Source organism: Salmo trutta, chromosome 7 (assembly GCF_901001165.1).
Source record: "Salmo trutta chromosome 7, fSalTru1.1, whole genome shotgun sequence".
Lineage (NCBI taxonomy): Eukaryota > Metazoa > Chordata > Actinopteri > Salmoniformes > Salmonidae > Salmo > Salmo trutta.
In genome coordinates, this window is record NC_042963.1 from 8,820,171 (window position 1) to 8,838,676 (window position 18,506).

At 43.4% G+C, this 18,506-nt stretch overlaps 1 protein-coding gene across 4 annotated transcripts in view; it reads left to right on the forward strand.

Annotated features, from left to right (window-relative positions):
* si:dkey-246g23.2 (PQ-loop repeat-containing protein 1) overlaps window positions 1-17,633 on the forward strand; it is a 73,453-nt gene extending 55,820 nt beyond the window's left edge. For 3 of the 4 annotated variants that reach the window (XM_029757808.1, XM_029757811.1, XM_029757809.1), the window contains exon 5: window positions 17,123-17,633. In XM_029757808.1, the coding sequence (XP_029613668.1) occupies window positions 17,123-17,297 (175 nt within the window). In that variant the 3' untranslated portion in view covers window positions 17,298-17,633. The remainder of the gene's footprint in view (window positions 1-17,122) is intronic. The other variant, XM_029757812.1, reaches the window with a different exon arrangement.
* The last annotated feature ends 873 nt before the right edge of the window (window positions 17,634-18,506 follow it).

The following is an 18,506-nucleotide window of genomic DNA, read 5'->3' on the forward strand; positions in this document are numbered from 1 at the left end:
CTGGAGACTGGCTAGGCCACTCCAGGACCTTAATGTGCTTCTTCTTGAGCCACTCCTTTGTTGCCTTGGCTGTGTGTTTTGGGTCATTGTCATGCTGGAATACCCATCCACGACCCATTTTCAATACCCTGGCTGAGGGAAGGAGGTTCTCACCCAAGATTTGACGGTACATGGCCCTGTCCATCGTCCCTTTGATTTGGAGGTGGAGGGTCCGTCATGGTCTGGGGCGGTGTGTCACAGCATCATCGGACTGAGCTTGTTGTCATTCCAGGCAATCTCAACGCTGTGCGTTACAGGGAAGACATCCTCCTCCCTCATGTGGTACCCTTCCTGCAGGCTCATCCTGACATGACCCTCCAGCATGACAATGCCACCAGCCATACTGCTTGTTCTGTGCGTGATTTCCTGCAAGACCGGAATGTCAGTGTTCTGCCATGGCCAGCGAAGAGCCCGGATCTCAATCCCATTGAGCACTTCTGGGACCTGTTGGATCGGAGGGTGAGAGCAAGGGCCATACCCCCAGAAATGTCTGGGAACTTGCAGGTGCCTTGGTAGAAGAGTGGAGTAACATCTCACAGCAAGAACTGGCAAATCTGGTGCAGTCCATGAGGAGGAGATGCACTGCAGTACTCAATGCAGCTGGTGGCCACACCAGATACTGACTGTTACTTTTGATTTTTACCCCCCCCTTTGTTCAGGGACACATTATTCAATTTCTGTTCGTCACATGTCTGTGGAACTTGTTCAGTTCATGTCTCAGTTGTTGAATCTTATGTTCATACGAATATTTACACATGTTAAGTTTGCTGAAAATAAACGCAGTTGACAGTGAGAAGACCTTTCTTTTTTTTCCTGAGTTGACGTGTTTGTTTTGGGCTTCTTCCCTGTGCCTTCTTTCATGACATGTTGAAGTAATTAAACCCCCTATTAGGTTTTCCTGCTCCTGTCTCCAATCCTTATACAACGTGACAGAATAACCGACCCACAAAATGGAGACAGTGGGAAAGGCCGAGGTGGCGACAATCGTAGAGACAGTCCAGCATCACGAGGACTGTCTCTCCAGACTCGGCAGTGCCATGGACAGCATGCTGGCAACCATCCTGCGCTTGGAGAGGAATGTGCAGTCCCTCCAGTCTCCAGCACCAGTTCCGGCACCATCCCCCACACAACCACTACCTGCCTTCGTCCCATCTGAGCCGGTCTGCGGAATACCCCTGTCCCTCCCAGAGCGCTTTGACTGCAGCCAGCGAGATGCATGATATTCCTTCTGCAATGCAACCTGTACCTCGCTCGCTATACTGAGGCTGTCTCCAGGAGAGACAGGGCTGCCATCGTCATCTCCCAAGGTCGAGTCCTACGAGCGCTTCACTCTCCTCTTCCGCTCGGTGTTTGATCATCCTGTGGAGGGCCGAGAGGGGGGTGAGTGTCTACTCCGACTACGCCAGGGATCTAGGACCGCCTCGGAGTTTGCCCTGGAGTTCCGGACTATCGCAGCCTCCACCGGATGGAACGAGTCTGCTCTGGTCACCGTGTTCCACTGCGGGAGGGGGTACAGCTGGAGTTACCCTGCCGTGATGACAATTTGTCACTCGATCAGCTCAGGCTACACGCCTGCCTCCTCATCGCCCCTGGGACTGTGCCCTTGACCTGCTGTCTGACGCAGCCCTCCCGAGAGGACACGTCTATCCCTTCTCCTATGCTGAGACCGAGGCCATGGAGATCTACGTACAGGAGAGCCTCCAGCAGGGTTTTATCTTCCCCTCTACGTCACCAGCCTCTTCGAGCTTATTTTTTGTTAAAAAGAAAGATGAGGGACTGCGCCCGTGCATTGATTATTGAACTTTGAATAAAGCCACCGTCAAGTTCAGCTATCCTTTACCCCTTATCCCAACCATCATCGAACAAATGCATGGGGCGCAGTACTTCACGAAGCTGGACTTGAAGAGCGCCTACAATCTGGTGCGCATTCGTGCAGGCGACGAATGGAAAACGGCCTTTTCCACGGCCGCGGGCCAATACGAGTATTTCGTAATGCCTTTTGGCCTGACTAATGCTCCTTCAGTCTTCCAGGACTTTATTAACGAAGTGTTTCCGGACATGTTGGGACGGGCGTAGTGGTTTATATAGGCAACATTTTGGTCTATTCTGCTGACTGTGCCCAGCATGTCTCGTTAGTCAAGTCTGTGCTGGGAAGACTGTTGGCGCATGATCTATATGTCAAACATGAGAAATTATTGTTTTTCCAGCAGTCCGTGTGCTTTTTGGGCTACCTCATATCCACGAAGGGAGTGGAGATGGAGGAGCAACGCGTCAACGCAGTCAGATCATGGCCCATCTCTAACTCCGTGAAAGCAGTCCAGCGATTCCTGGGGTTCGCCAACTATTTCCGGAGGTTCATCCGGGGCTTCAGCACGGTGGTCGCGCCTCTTACTCGGCGGAGAGGATGTTCGAGACATTGAAGGCACGCTTCACCACTGCTCCCGTGCTGGCACATCCCAACACCTCACTCCCCTTCATCGTCGAAGGTGGATGCCTCCGAAGTAGGAGTCGGGGCAGTGCTGTCCCAGCGCATTGGAAACCTTCCAAAGCTATACGCCCTGTGCCTTCTACTCCAAGCAGCTGAGCCCCGCCGAGAGGAACTACGATGTAGGGGTCTGGGAACTCTTGGCGGTCAATAAGGCTCTGAAGGCGTGGAGGCACTGGCTGGAGGGGACCAAACACCCTTTCCTGGTGTGGACGGACCACCGCAACCTGGAGAACATCAGGGCAGCGAAGAGGCTAAACCCGAGACAGGCCAGGTCGGCTCTATTCTTCACCAGGTTCCAATTCACGCTTTCCTATAGGCCAGGCTCGAAGAACATAAAGGTGGACGCCCTGTCTCGCCTCTATGACACAGAGGAGAGGAGACCCCCATCATCCCTCCATTCTGTATCATTGCGCCAGTGGTATGGATGGAACCCGCATGGAACCCGCACCTGCACAGTGCCCGGAGAACCGAGCCTACGTGCCCACGAGTGTGCGGGACAGCCTCCTTACCTGGGCGCACACGGCATCTGTGTCGGGTCATCCTGGGATAAGTCGTACCATGCCTGCCTGTCTGAGAAGTACTGGTAGCCCACCTCGGCTAGGGACATCTTTGTTTACATCTCTTCCTGCTCCATCTGTGCTCAGTCAGACACCCAGACACCTTCCCCTGCCAGTTCCACAATCACCCTGGTCTCACCTCTCTGTGGACTTTGTCACTGACCTTCCCCCCTCCTAGGGGAACACCACCGTTCTCATCATTGTGGACCGGTTTTCCAAAACTTGTCGCCTCCTTCCTCTGCCTGGGCTCCCGTCGGCCATGCAAACCACAGAGGCTCTTTTTATGCATGTCTTCCGACACTAAGGGATCCCGGCAGCGTAGCCTAGTGGTTAGAGCGTTGGACTAGTAACCGAAAGGTTGCAAGTTCAAATCCCCAAGCTGACATGGCACAAATCTGTCGTTCTGCCCCTGAACAAGGCAGTTAACCCACTGTTCCTAGGTCGTCATTGAAAATAAGAATTTGTTCTTAACTGACTTGCCTCGTTAAATAAAGGTAAAATAAATAAATAAAAAAGGTGACCTCTGACCATTGGCTAAATGTGCCATTAGCCATCTCCTTCTTCCGGTGGTGTAGCTGTGGGGCCAGACTAGTAACCTTGGACACAGTTCAATGTCAGATAGATGTTGCAGGAGCTTTGCGTGATCTACTTGATCAAAGGCTTTGGACATATCAGCAAGTAACACCCATTGTTGGTTTTCTGGAGTCTTTCACAAGGGTAGTAGTAGTACTGGACTTTGGTAGGCAGGCATACTGATTCGTGCACTCAGATAAAACTGTTGGCATTCGTTTTTTTTTATGATGAAGCTCTCCTGGATTTTTCCAAGGCATGAAGTTAGACAGATGGGCCTCCAGTTACTCGTTGTACATAGGTTTGACACTTTAGGTATGGGACACACATTGGCAGTCTTCCAGGCAGCAGGAACAGTCCGCTGCCAGTAGGAGGTGTTAACTACAGTATGTGTGTGATAACAGGAGCTAGATCTTCTGCTCTTTTAGTGGCCAGGCTGGAATGCCATCAGTCCCACACGCTTTACGTGGGCTGAGTCTGGTCAGAGCTTGCTTTATCTAACCAATGCTGCACAGCTCAACCTGCCTTGTAGGCATGGGCAGGGGGAAGATGGCAAGAGGTGTGGTGCTTGTCCACGCCTCAGCAAAAAAAGACATTAAAAACATCAGCCATGTTGTCGTCTTCAATTCCCTCAACCTGTATTCTCCCTCCTGATGTTTCTTTGGTCCCAGTCCTTTGTTAATGAAATCCCACCATTCCTTGGGAGTTTTCTTCTTTAGGTCCTGGATTTCAGTTTTGTAGTAGTTTGTCTTTGCTTATATATAAAAATAAAAAAATTATATCTAGATTTTTTTTTAAATACCCTGCTGTTAGCTTTTTGCACTGGGAATTTAATTATTGACATAAATATTTTTATGGTTTTAGGTTTAAGGTGAACAACACTTTTTATTCTGCTCATTTTACCTGTAATCTGTACCTCTCCTGTATCAGTATTCCTCCTCGTACTCCTCTTCCCTTCATCTTGACCATGCTTCTCGCTGGGGCCGTTAATAACAGAAGTTTGACTAATACATTAAAGCTGGGAATTAGAAAGTGTCACTCTGCATGCATATGCAAGTGTTTCTTCTAGTACTGGGCAGAAAAATGACTGCAGTTTTATGAAAATCTGGGCTTTGAGGATCTGGCAACAATATTTGTACACTATTTTTATGGATGGAAATTTGCACAGTCAAGGGTCCCTTTTTGGCTGTCTCACCTGAATGTGGACTTATTTACTTTCTTGTAAAGAATGTGAAATGTCTGAGGGCAAACTCTCCCCCCTCCTTCGTTTGGGAAAGCAGATCCATCTTTCTCTGGCAGTTTGCGGACCTTCCAGTGTTTGCTTCCTGACAATCGATACGCATGCATATTTCATCCTTTGGGTTAAGAGCAGAATCTTTTCCCCCTGCTGTGCCTTTTGATTTCTGCTCCTCTATGACCCCCGCTGGGAAAATGGTGTGGATGTCTGCGGTCCCACGGTTAATCACTCCACCAAGTAGCGATGTAATACTGTTTCAACTGAAGGCCTTTCTCTGGGTAATCACACCAGACTCTGGTGCTGAGCCATGTCTGACTCTGAGAAACAGCACTGTAGTACATTAGCTGGCTAGCATTAATATGACCCCATTAACAGTTACATTCTAGTCTCTCTCAGGGCAGTCTTTGTGTCCACAGAAACAGCAGTTTTGTTCGTAATTGAATTTCATTTGGAAAACGTGTCTGAATTCTCAATGGTAACATTACAGACAGGGCATTAAAGCAGCAGCCTACTGTTTGCTGTCTACCTCAAAACAGATTACAATAGGGCTGGACACATGACATTGTGAACCACTGTCTACTATGCCAATGACCTCTGCCTTATGAGAGGCCAGTGAGAGTGTTAAGAGTGTCCTAGACTGAGTCTTCTCACTGGGTTGACTTCCCTGGAGCAGCCCTGTAAATCTCTGCCCACATTAGACTGCTGTGTGTCAGTCGCCTCCTCAGCGAGGGGGAGAGAGAGGGAGAGCAGGGGAATGAGAGACGCGTCTCAATGTGACCGCAGTGGTTTGAACAGAGCTGCTTTAATAGTGTCCCACCCAGACTCCTCCTTTCCCTCCCCTTCCTCATAACCTCCCTCTTTCCTCTTCTCTTCTCTCCTGTCCTTCCTTTCCTTTCTTCCACTCTCCTCTCCTCCACCTCTCCCCCTCACTTATTTCCTCGGCTCCGTCTCTCCTCTCTTCTCCCCCACTCCTCCCCCCGTCAGTACAGTAATTAGCTCAGAGGCTCAGAAAGAAGGACAGAAAAGATGAGCCCTGATGCAGGGAGCCGAGGGGATTGCTGGTCAGGTGGTCTAACTCTTCTGATGGCTCTGAGGAAGTTCAGGAGGAGTTTACTGTAAATGTCGCTATCTGCACTCTTAGCACCGCTGCAACCTTTCAGATGCTCCATCTATCCCAGGCCTCCAAAAGAGAAGCTAATAGGAGGGCTGACAGCTCTGGCTCAACACAGAGTACAATTACAACCAGAGCCAGGTACCAATCAGGCCAGCCTCTATCACCTCACTCACACCCTCCCTCCATTTGTCTCTGCCGTCTATCCTTGGCATCTGCACCACTATATCCCCCTGCTCTCTCTGCCTCTGGTGTAGTGGTGTATAGAGAGATTTGCTGACACTGTGTTTGTGAAGTCTGTGTTTGCGTGAGATGAATATATATTTTGGAGATGAAGATTAGGTGTCTAATCTCTTTCTCCGTCTCGCACACACACGTTCTCGCTCTCAAACGTCTTTTCTGTTCTTTCCTTCACTCTTTCTCCCTCTCTCTCTGTTCTCTCCCATGCTCTGCCACTTAGGTCAGATGAAGGTGTCAGGTTAGATGGGATCAATAGGGGACTTGTCAGGACTAGTGAGGGGGTAGAGAAAGCGCTTTCAGTATTTCTAATCAATACCATAATCACTTCTCCTACCTACAAAGGGCCCCCAAGGCCACGATCAATTGTTTACTCAGTATTACTTTCATCTCCTGTTGATCCACAGGACAAGTGACATGACTGTTTAAGTGTGTACAGTTGAAGTCGGAAGTTTACATACACCTTAGCCAAATACATTTAAACTCAGTTTTTCATAATTCCTGACATTTAATCCTACTAAAAATTTCCTGTCTTAGGTCAGTTAGGATCACCACTTTATTTTAAAAATGTGCAATGTCTGAAAAATAGTATAGAGAATGATTTATTTCAGTTTTTATTTCTTTCATCACATTCCCAGTGGGTCAGAAGTTTACATACACTCAATTAGTATTTGGTAGCATTGCCTTTAAATTGTTTATCTTGGGTCAAACGTTTCGGGTAGCCTTCCACAAGCTTCCCACAATAAGTTGGGTGAATTTTGGCTCATTCCTCTTGAGTCAGGTTTGTAGGCCTCCTTGCTCGCACACACTTTTTCAGTTCTGCCCACACATTTTCTATAGGATTGAGGTGAGGGTTTTGTGATGGCCACTCCAATACCTTGACTTTGTTGTCTTTAAGCCATTTTGCCACAACTTTGGTAGATGCTTGGGGTCATTGTCCATTTGGAAGACCCATTTGTGACCAAGCTTTAACTTCATGACTGATGTCTTGAGATGTTGCTTCAATATATCCACATAATTTTCCTCCCTCATGATGCCATCTATTTTGTGAAGTGCACCAGTCTGTCCTGCAGCAAAGCACCCCCACAACATGATGCTGCCACCCCCGTGCTTCACAGTTGGGATGGTGTTCTTCGGCTTGCAAGCCTCCCCCTTTTTCCTCCAAACATAACGATGGTGAGTATGGCCAAACAGTTCTATTTTTGTTTCATCAGACCAGAGGACATTTCTGCAAAAAGTATGATCGTTGTCGCCATGTGCAGTTGCAAACTGTAGTCTTTATATTTACTGTGGATATAGATACTTTTGTACATGGTTCCTCCAGCATCTTCACAAGGTCCTTTGCTGTTGTTCTGAGATTGATTTGCACTTTTCACACCTTCAGGCGTTTGGAAATTGCTCCCAAGGATGAACCAGACTTGTGGAGGTCTACAATTGTTTTTCTGAGGTCTTGGCTGATTTCTTTTGATTTTCCCATGATGTCAAGCAAAGAGGCACTGAGTTTGAAGGTAGGCCTTGAAATACATCCACAGGTACACCTCCAATTGACCCAAATGATGTCAATTAGCCTATCAGAAGCTTCTAAAGCCATGACATTTTCTGGAATTGTCCAAGCTGTTTAAAGGCACAGTCAACTTAGTGTATGTAAACTTCTGACCCACTGGAATTGTGATATAGTTAATTATAAGTGAAATAATCTGTCTGTAAACAATTGTTGGAAAAATGACTTGTGTCATGCACAAAGTAGATTGCCAAAACTATAGTTTGTTAACAAAAAATTTGTGGAGTGGTTGAAAAGCAAGTTTTAATGACTCCAACCTAAGTGTATGTAAACTTACGACTTCAACTTTATGTATGTACTGTGTGTGACATTTGTGTGTCAAATAAAGTACAATTTTATTTGTCACATGCACCGAATACAATGGGTGTAGATTTAACCATGAAATGCTTGCTTACTAGCCCTGCCCAACGATGCGGAGTTAAAATAATAATAATAATATTATCACAAGGATTAAAATACACAAACATTTTGCTATATACGGGGAGTACCAGTACCAGATCAATGTGCAGGGGTATTTGAGGTAGATACAGTGCCTTCAGACAATTTTCACACCCCTTGACTTTGCCCATATTTTGTTGTATTACAAATTATGATTAATGGAAAATAAAACTGAGTGTACAAAACATTAAGGACACCTGCTCTTTCCATGACCTAGATTGACCAGGTGAATCCAGGTGAAAGCTATGATCCCTTATTGCTGTCAAATCCACTTCAATCAGTGTAGATGAAGGGGAGGAGACAGGTTACAGGAGGATTTTTAAGCCTTGAGACAATTGAGATATGGATTGTGTACGTGTGCTATTCAGAGGGTGAATGGACAAGACAAAAGATTTAAGTGTCTTTGAACGGGGTATGGTAGTAGGTGCCAGACGCACTGGTTTTGTCAAGAACTGTAACACAACTAGGTTTTTCACGCTCAATAGTTTCCCGTGTGTATCAAGAAAGGTCCACCACTCAAAGGACATTCAGCCAACTTGATACAACTGTGGGAAGCATTGCGGTAAACATGGGCCAGCATCCCTGTGGAACGCTTTCGACACCTTGTAGAGTCTATGCCCCGACAAATTGAGGCTGTTCTGAGGGCAAAAGAGGGGGAGCTCAATATTAGGAAGGTGTCCTTAATGTTTTATATACTTGGTGTAACTTGATTTAAAACACAGGTATAAATACACAGGATAATGGGGAAGATGGGCGACACCTGGAGGGGGGTGGAGACAAGCACAAAGAGGTGAAACCGATCAGGGCATGATCGGGTGTATTAATACACCACTGGGTTTATTAATATACCATCCAAATAAATAACTGCACCATGCTCAATGGGATATTTAATGTCAACTTTTCTTACCAATATACCAATAGGTGTCATTTGCGAACCGCAGGAAAACCTACATGGTCTTTGTGGTTGAACCTGTGCTTAAAATTCGCTGCTCAACTTTGGGAACTATTTGTATGTGTGGAGTATAGAGATGGGGTAGTCATTTAAAAATAATTTTAAACAATTATTGCATACAGGGAGTCTATGCAACTTATCTGACTTCTTAAGCACATTTTTACTTCTGAACTTATTTATGCTTGCCATAACAAAAGGATTGAACACTTATTGACTCAAGACATTTCAGCTTTTCATTGAGTTAATTTGTAAACATTTATAACAACTGAATTCCACTTTGACATTATGGGGTATTGTGTGTAGATCAGTGACACAAAATCTAAATGTAATCAATTTTAAATTCAGGCTGTAACATAACAAAATGTGGAAAAAGTCTAAGGGTGTGAATACTTTCTGAAGGCACTGTATGGACATGGCAGTGTAAATTGACTAGGCATCAGGATAGATAATAATACAAGTAAAATAAAGAACGGAGTAGCAGCAGCATATGATGCGTGTGTATTTATGTGTGCGTATGTAGTGTATAGACGCCTCACAAGTCCTCAACTGACAGCTTCATTAAATAGAACCCGCAAAACCCCAGTCTCAACGTCAACATTGAAGAAGCGACTCCGGGATGCTGGCCTTCTAGACTGAGTTGCAAAGAAAAAGCCATATCTCAGACTGGCCAATAAGAAGAAAAGATTAAGATGGGCAAAAGAACACAGACACTGGACAAAGGAACTCTGCCTAGAAGGCCAGCATCCCAGAGTCACCATTTCACTGTTGACGTTGAGACTGGTGTTTTGCGGGTACTATTTAATGAAGCTGCCAGTTGAGGACTTGTGAGGCGTCTGTTTCTCAAACTAGACTAATGTAGTTGTCCTCTTGCTCAGTTGTGCACCGGGGCCTCCCACTCCTCTTTCTATTCTGGTTAGAGGCAGCTTGCGCTGTTCTGTGACAGGAGTAGTGCACAGCGTTGTACCAGATCTTCAGTTTCTTGGCAATTTCTCGCATGGAATAGCCTTCATTTCTCAGAACAAGAATAGACTGACGAGTTTCAGAAAAAAGTATTTGTTTCTAGCCATTTTGAGCCTTTAATCGAACCCACAAATGCTGATGCTCCAGATACTCAACTATTAGCTAACACAACGTGCCATTGGAACACAGGAGTGACGGTTGATAATAATGGGCCTCTGTACGCCTATGTAGATATTCCATAAAAAATCAGCCGTTTCCAGCATGAACAATGTCTACACAGTATTTCTGATCAATTTGATGTTATTTTAATGGACAGAAAATGTGTTTTTCTTTCAAAAACAAGGACATTTCTAAGTGACTCCACACTTTTGAACGGTACTGTGTATGTATGAATATATATATATATGAATATATATGTATATATATATATATATATATATATATGAATATATATATATATATATATATATATATATATATATATAAATATATATATGAATATATATATGTATATATGAATATATATATGAATATATATATATATATATATATATATGAATATATATATGTATATATGATATATATATATATATTATATATATATATATATATATATATATATATATATATGAATATATATATATATATATATATGAATATATATATATATATATGAATATATATATATATATATTCATATATATATATATATATATATATTCATATATATATATATATTCATATATATATATATATATATATATATATATATTCATATATATATATATATATATATATATATATATATGAATATATATATATATATATATTCATATATATATGAATATATATATATATATATATATATGAATATATATATATATTCATATATATATTCATATATATATATATATATATATATATTCATATATATATATATATATATATATTCATATATATATATATATATATATATATATATATTCATATATATATGAATATATGTGTGTATCTTCTGAGTGTGCATAGAGTTGCTGAAAGGTGGAGTCAGGGCAGATAGTTCATTAATGGTTACCTGGACTATTTAGCAGTCTTATGGCCATTTAGCTGTCTTATAGCTTGGGGGTAGAAGCTGTCTCTGAGCCTGTTGGTCCAAGAGGTGATGCGCCGCTACCATTTGCCAGATGGTAGCAGAGTGAACAGTCTATGGCTTAGGTGGCTGGAGTCTGGCATTTTTCGGGCCTTCTTTTGACACCTCCTAATGTAGAGGTCCTGGATGGCAGGGAGCTTGGCCCAAGTGAAGTACTGGGCTGTCCACACCACCCTCTGTAGCGCTTTGCGGTTGAGAGTGCTGCATTTGCCATACCAAGCAGTGATGCAGTCAGTCAAGATGCTCTTGATGTACTGTAGCAGCCGTAGAAACCTTTGAGGATCATGTCAAATCTTTTCAGCCTCCCTAGGGTAAGAGGTGCTGTTGTGCTCTCTTCACAACTGTGTGGGTGTGTGTGGACCATCATAACCCTATCAGTCCTGAGACCTGAGCAAAAATCGGCATTTATCTGGATGTCTTATGTTCAGCCTCACAATTAAGTATTTAACAATTTTCTTTTCAGGACAACCAGGGTTACGAGAAGAACAATTTGACATGAATAGTTTCATTCATGAGTTTTATTGACAAATGTAAATAAATAAAAAATAAAGTCCACCAAAGCAAAAACCTGATAAAAATGTATTTATATGAATGCTGTAAATACAGAAATAGTTTTCTCACTGGGAAATGTATATCCAACTAGGCAGTAACAACTGTGTAGTGTTTGGAGTTTGTGACAGCAACTATCATAATATTAATACATTTAATTCCAGTAGTGCTTTCAATTAGTTATCTCAAAGCTCTACTGAGTAGGCTTGGACGATATACTGTATACCAGGGTATTTCAAAATATACATTTGGGGAGGTTTTGGGGACACCCCCACCTTGCAGGTGCTGTGGGGGTGTGTGCTATGCCATTGCTTCTAACTGTAAGTTAAGTATAACCATAAGAAATCTAAGATGTGTCAGATAAATTATGTCCAGCTCAGGGCCCCAGCTATGCTTTTGGTTTGCTAACTTGCTAGCTAAATGGCTAGATGTTAAGATCAAGCTTCTCGGGTTACAGCAGAGACATTCAATCCCCTCCTGGATCAAGATCCCTGTTGCCTTAATTGTTTTGTGCGTCAAAAATAGCGCCCCTTGTATGCAAATTCAGTAATACCGTATACCATGGTGTGGTACAGAAATGGTATGACGGTTTGAGAATCTGGATACCACCCCTTCTACTGAGCAATTTTTTTTTAAATGATATATACAATAACTAAATACATTTACAATCGAGGCAGGTAAAATTGCAATAGTTGGATAGGTGCTAAATATATTTTAGATTGGGACTAGGATTTTGAAAAAAAGTATGTAGAAGTGGGATTTAAGGCCCGTTTTAAAAGTTGAGTGATCCCCAGTCCACCTGGTCGTGCTGCTGCTCCAGTTTCAACTGTTCTGCCTGCTGTTATGGAACCCTGACCTGTTCACTGTATGTGCTACCTTGTCCCGGACCGGTTGTTTTCGAAGCGCTCTCTCTCTACCACACCTGCAGTCTCTCTCTGAATGCTTGGCTATGAAAAGCCAACTGACATTTACTCCTGGGGTGCTGACCTGTTGCACCCTCTACAACCACTGTGATTATTATTATTATATGACCCTGCTGGTCATCTATGAATGTTTGAACATCTTGGCCGTGTTTTGTTATAATCTCCACACTGTCACAGCCAGAACCGTTTGCTGCCCGCACCTGCCCGCCCGACTAGCACCACCACCCTGGACGGTTCCGACCTAGAATATGTGGACTATAAATACCTAGGTGTCTGGTTAGACTGTAAACTCTCCTTCCAGACTCATATTAAACATCTCCAATCCAAAATCAAATCTAGAATCGGCTTTCTATTTTGCAACAAAGCCTCCTTCACTCACGCCGCAAAACTTACCCTAGTAAAACTGACTATCCTACCGATCCTGGACTTCGGCGATGTCATCTACAAAATAGCTTCCATTACTCTACTCAGCAAACTGGATGCAGTCTATCACAGTGCCATCCGTTTTGTTACCAAATCACCATATACCACCCACCACTGCGACCTGTATGCTCTAGTCGGCTGGCCCTCCCTACATATTCGTCGCCAGACCCACTGGCTCCAGGTCATCTATAAGTCTATGTTAGGTAAAGCTCTGCCTTATCTCAGTTCACTGGTCACGATAACAACACCCACCCGTAGCACACGTTCCAGCAGGTATATCTCACTGATCATCCCCAAAGCCAACACCTCATTTGGCCGCATTTCCTTCCAGTTCTCTGCTGCCAGTGACTGGAACGAATTGCAAAAATCGCAGAAGTTGGAGACTTTTATTTCCCTCACCAACTTTAAACATCAGCTACCTGAGCTGCTAACCGATCGCTGCAGCTGTACATAGTCCATCTGTAAATAGCCCACCCAATCTACCTACCTCATCCCCATACTGTTTTTATTTTATTTACTTTTCTGTTTTTTTGCACACCAGTATTTCTACTTGCACATCATCATATGCTCATTTATCACTCCAGTGTTAATCTGCAAAATTGTAATTATTCGCTCCTATGGCCTATTTATTGCCTTCCTCCTCATGCCTTTTGCACACACTGTATATAGACTGTCTTTTTTTCCTACTGTGTCATTGACTTGTTTATTGTGTTATTGGCTTGTTTATTGTTTACTCCATGTGTAACTCTGTGTTGTTGGCTGTGTCACACTGCTTTGCTTTATCTTGGCCAGGTCGCAGTTGTAAATGAGAACGTGTTCTCAACTAGCCTACCTGGTTAAATAAAGGTGAAAAAAGAGGACTGGCCACCCCTCATAGCCTGGTTCCTCTCTAGGTTTCTTCCTACGTTCCTGCCTTTCTAGGGAGTTTTCCAAGCCACTGTGCTTCTACATCTGCATTGCTTGCTGTTTGGGGTTTTAGGCTGGGTTTCTGTATAACACTTTGTGACATCGGCTGATGTAAAAAGGGATTTATAAATATATTTGATTGATTGATTGATTGAAATTTGATTGATGGAGCGGCTCTCAGATTATTAGGGAGAGCATTCCATTGGTGAGGGGCAAGGGAGCAGAAGGCTTGGTCCCCCATAATTTGGAGATGGGTTTTGGGGACTTGAGGCAGTGGCTGTAGAGGAGAGTGTCAGGTGGCTCGCTATTGAGATGAGGTTGCATACTTAGCTGGGGCTCAATCCATTCAAGGCTTTAAATACACAAGCATGAGAATTTTGAAATCGATCCTGTACACCGAGTATATCAAACATTAGGAACACTTTCCTAATATTGAGAGCTTCGGTAGTGATTTGGCTGGGAGGCCCCCAAACAGTGCATTGCTGTAGTTGATCAAAGAGAAATCAAAGGTGTGTACGAGTTTCTCTGCATTTGGCTGGGAGAGTGATGGTATGACCCGGGCAATGTTTTTTGAGATGGAAAATGATATTTTAGGGAGTGGGGTCACGGCCGGGGTCGCCATTGTACAGCGCCCCTGGAGCAATTAGAGTTAAGTGCTTTGCTCAAGGGCACAGCAACAGATCATTTTTTTCTCACCTTGTTAGATCCGGTATTCGAACTAGTAAACTTTCGGTTACTTCTCCTGTAGTCACGTTCTGCTCGTTGGTCTTACTGACGTTGAGGGAGAGGTTTATGTCATGGCACCACACTAACACTAAGTCTCTGACCTACCTGTAGGCTGTCTCATCGCCATCAGTGATCAGGCCTACCACAGTTGTGTCATCAGCAAACTTGATGTTGGAGTCATGCGTGGGTGAACAGTGAGTACAGGAGGTGACTAAGCACACACCCTTGAGGGGCCCCTGTGTTTAGGGTCAGCGTGGCGGAGGTGTTGTTGTCTATCCTCACCACCTGGGGCCGTCCTGTCAGGAAGTCCAGGATCTTTTTACAGAGGGCGGTGTTAAGTCTCAGGGTCACCAGCTTGGTGATGAGCTTGGTGGGAACTATGGGGTTGAACGCTGAGCTGTAGTCTATGAACACCATATTTACATACACCGAGTGTACAAAACATTATGAACACCTTATTAGTAGTGAGTTGCACCCCCTTTTGCCCTCAGAACAGCCTCAATTAATTGTGGCATGGACTCTACAAGGTGTCTTGAGTGTTCCACAGGGATGCTGGCCCATGTTGACTACAATGCTTCCCACAGTTGTCAAGTTGGCTGTATGTCCTTTGGGTGGTCGATCATTCTTTATACACACGGGAAACTGTTGCAGTTCCTGACACACACACACACACCGGTGCGCCTGGCACCTGCTACCATATCCCTTTCAAAGGCATTACATCTTTTGTCTTGCCCATTCATCCTCTGAATGGCACACACACACAATCCATGTCTCAATTGTCAAAAATCCTTCTTTAACCTGTCTCCTCCCCTTCAGCTACACTGACTGAATAAGACTTAACAAGTGACATATACATGTCTCCATTGTGATGTGCTGCTCTTGTACAGATGACCCGCCCCTGTTAATTACCTCGTTAATGATTCATCCTTGTTAATGATGTATTTGCCGTCTCTAGAGCAAAGAAATTAGCAAATATTACTTGGGGACGGCGGGAGAGAAAAGAGAGGGGGAATGTAAAAAAATCTAACATTTAAGTGGGGGGGATTAGTGGGAGGGTTTCTGCTGGAAAGGAGAGCTCATCTTGTGCGGTAGAGGACATATTCAGAAAACTTTTAGCCCATCCAAAATACTGGATTTCCCTGTGGGAATGCTATAGATGTGTCCACATACACATGCCCTCACCTTTATTTCAACCCATACAAACCTCTAAACATATACACATGTACTCAATTGTAGAATAGTTGATAACATATGCTTGACATTGAATATAAAGAAGACCTCAGTGATTTGTTTTTCCTCCAGACAACAGCCAATCACTCAACATTTTGATCAAAGGAGAGTGAATCAAGCAGGTTTCTGATGTTAAATACAGTATTTTTGAATCAACTCTCAACTTAAGTTTGATTAACACGCAATACAAATCAGCAGATCATTGAACGCAAGTCTCAGCTGTTTTAAGTTAATAAGAAACTGTTTACCCACTTATATGTTTTACACAATGATAATTTAGAAAATATCTCATCTGTATGACAACATGGACTCAGGCGAAACTCACAGTAAACAAATCTATAGAGAAGCAATAAAGCCTTAAATTGCTTCTCAGCAGTCTGTCTTCAGTTCAACTCTGTCACATTCTCGGTCACAATGGTAATCATTCTCACTCAAAATGTTCTTTGAATAAGTTTTGCTGTAACTTTAGTGAAGTTAGAGTATTGTCTGAGCTCATGTGGAGATGCTGCTGTGCTGCTGTGCTCCTCTTGAGGGTATTAGCCTGCACTGCTGATGTCCAGGCAGCGCTTTGCCTGATCAATCATTGTTTTGCTGGCCACTTTACTCTGTTCATTGATTGTTTATCTGCTGTTCTCTTTTACTCCTCAGACTTTCTGTTGTGTACTGATTTCAGATTGCATTTAGGAAACAATGATACTGTTGAGTCCTGGCATCAGCTTATTGATGTGCCTATCTTTACGTGTATACAACAGAAGTTGTTTTCCCAAATGTGGGTCAAATCTATATTAAATTACGTTTTATTTGTCACATGCTTTGTAGACAATAGGCGTAGACTGACAATGAAATGCTTACTTACGGGTCCATTTCCAACAATGCAGAGTTAAAGGTAAGATACAAATATAAATAGTGACGCAAGGAATAAATACACAGTGAATAACAAGTAGAAAATAACATGGCTATTTACAGGGAAAATGATCTTAAACATTTATAAAATTGTGGATAATCATTGTTCTTTGTCATAGCTTGCTACATATTTACTCTTTCTCATTGTCTCTCTTGTATCAGTGTGAAGATGGTGCTGCTGTGGACTGCTGGAGACATTTTCAAGACGACGTACTTCGTGACGAACCACAGCCCGTCCCAGTTCTGGGTGTGTGGGGCAGTCCAGATCCTCATAGACATGGCCATCCTACTGCAGGTGCTCTTTTACAGCCAGGACATCAGGGTCAAACTGGGATGAACCCTATGACCTTACCATCCTCCAATACATCAATGCTCTTAATCAAAGACTTATACCTGAACGTGTGTGCCTTACCATGTATTTTTTTTAAAGATATTAGATGGAGAATGCCAGAGAGGTATTGTGTATGTTTTACTATTTGATGCCAGTCATTTGTGTCTTCATAGGTCATTTGCTTTGCTAGTTACTGAAGGGCAGTGTGTGTCCATCAGTCAATCTCCTCCGGCTCCACAGGCAGCTTGAACGACACGACGGGCTACTCTGACTGACGACTCCTTCACTGTGTACCTCAGTATGTTTTTAAGATGAAATATAGACATATGTATATGTGTGTCAGTGTGTGTGCGTTTCAGCATGAATTGATTTTAGCCATCGGCATTCTCCAGTGCCACAGGGGCGCAGCAGTCTAAGGCACTGCATCGCAGTGCTAGAGGCGTCACTACAGATCCGGGTTCGATCCCAGGCTGTAACCGGCCGTGATCGAGAGTCCCATAGGGCGGAGCACAATTGGCCCAGCATCGTTAGGGGAGGGTTTGTCCGGTGGGGCTTTACAAGTAGGCTGTCATTGTAAAGAAGAATGTTCTTCACCGACTTGCTTAGTTAAATAAAGGTTAAATAAATAAAAATGGCAAGGTATTGGTATTTGGTATTTTATTAGAATTCCCGTTAGCTGTTGTAAAAGCAGCAGCTACTTTTCCTGGGGTCCACACAGAACATGAAACATGACATAATACAGAACATTAAATCAAATCAAATTTTATTCGTCACATACACATATTTAGCAGATCTTATTGCAGGTGTAGTAAAATGCTTGAGTTCCAACAGTGCAGTAGTATCTAACATTTCACAACAATACACACATCTAAAGGTAAAAGAATGGAATTAAGAAATATATAAATATTACGACGAGCAATGTCGAAGTGGCATTGACTAGAATACAGTATGTAAACATTATTAAAGTGACTAGTGTTCCATTATTACAGTGACCAGTGATTCCATGTCTATGTATATAGGGCAGCAGCCTCTAAGGTGCAGGGTTGAGTAACCGGGTAGTAGCCGGCTTGTGACAATGACTAAGTTCAGGGCAGGGTACTGGGTGGAGGCCAGCTAGTGATTGCTATTTAACAGTCTGATGGCCTTGAGATGGAAGCTGTTTTTCAGTCATTCGGTCCCAGCTTTGATGCACCTGTACTGACCTCACCTTCTGGA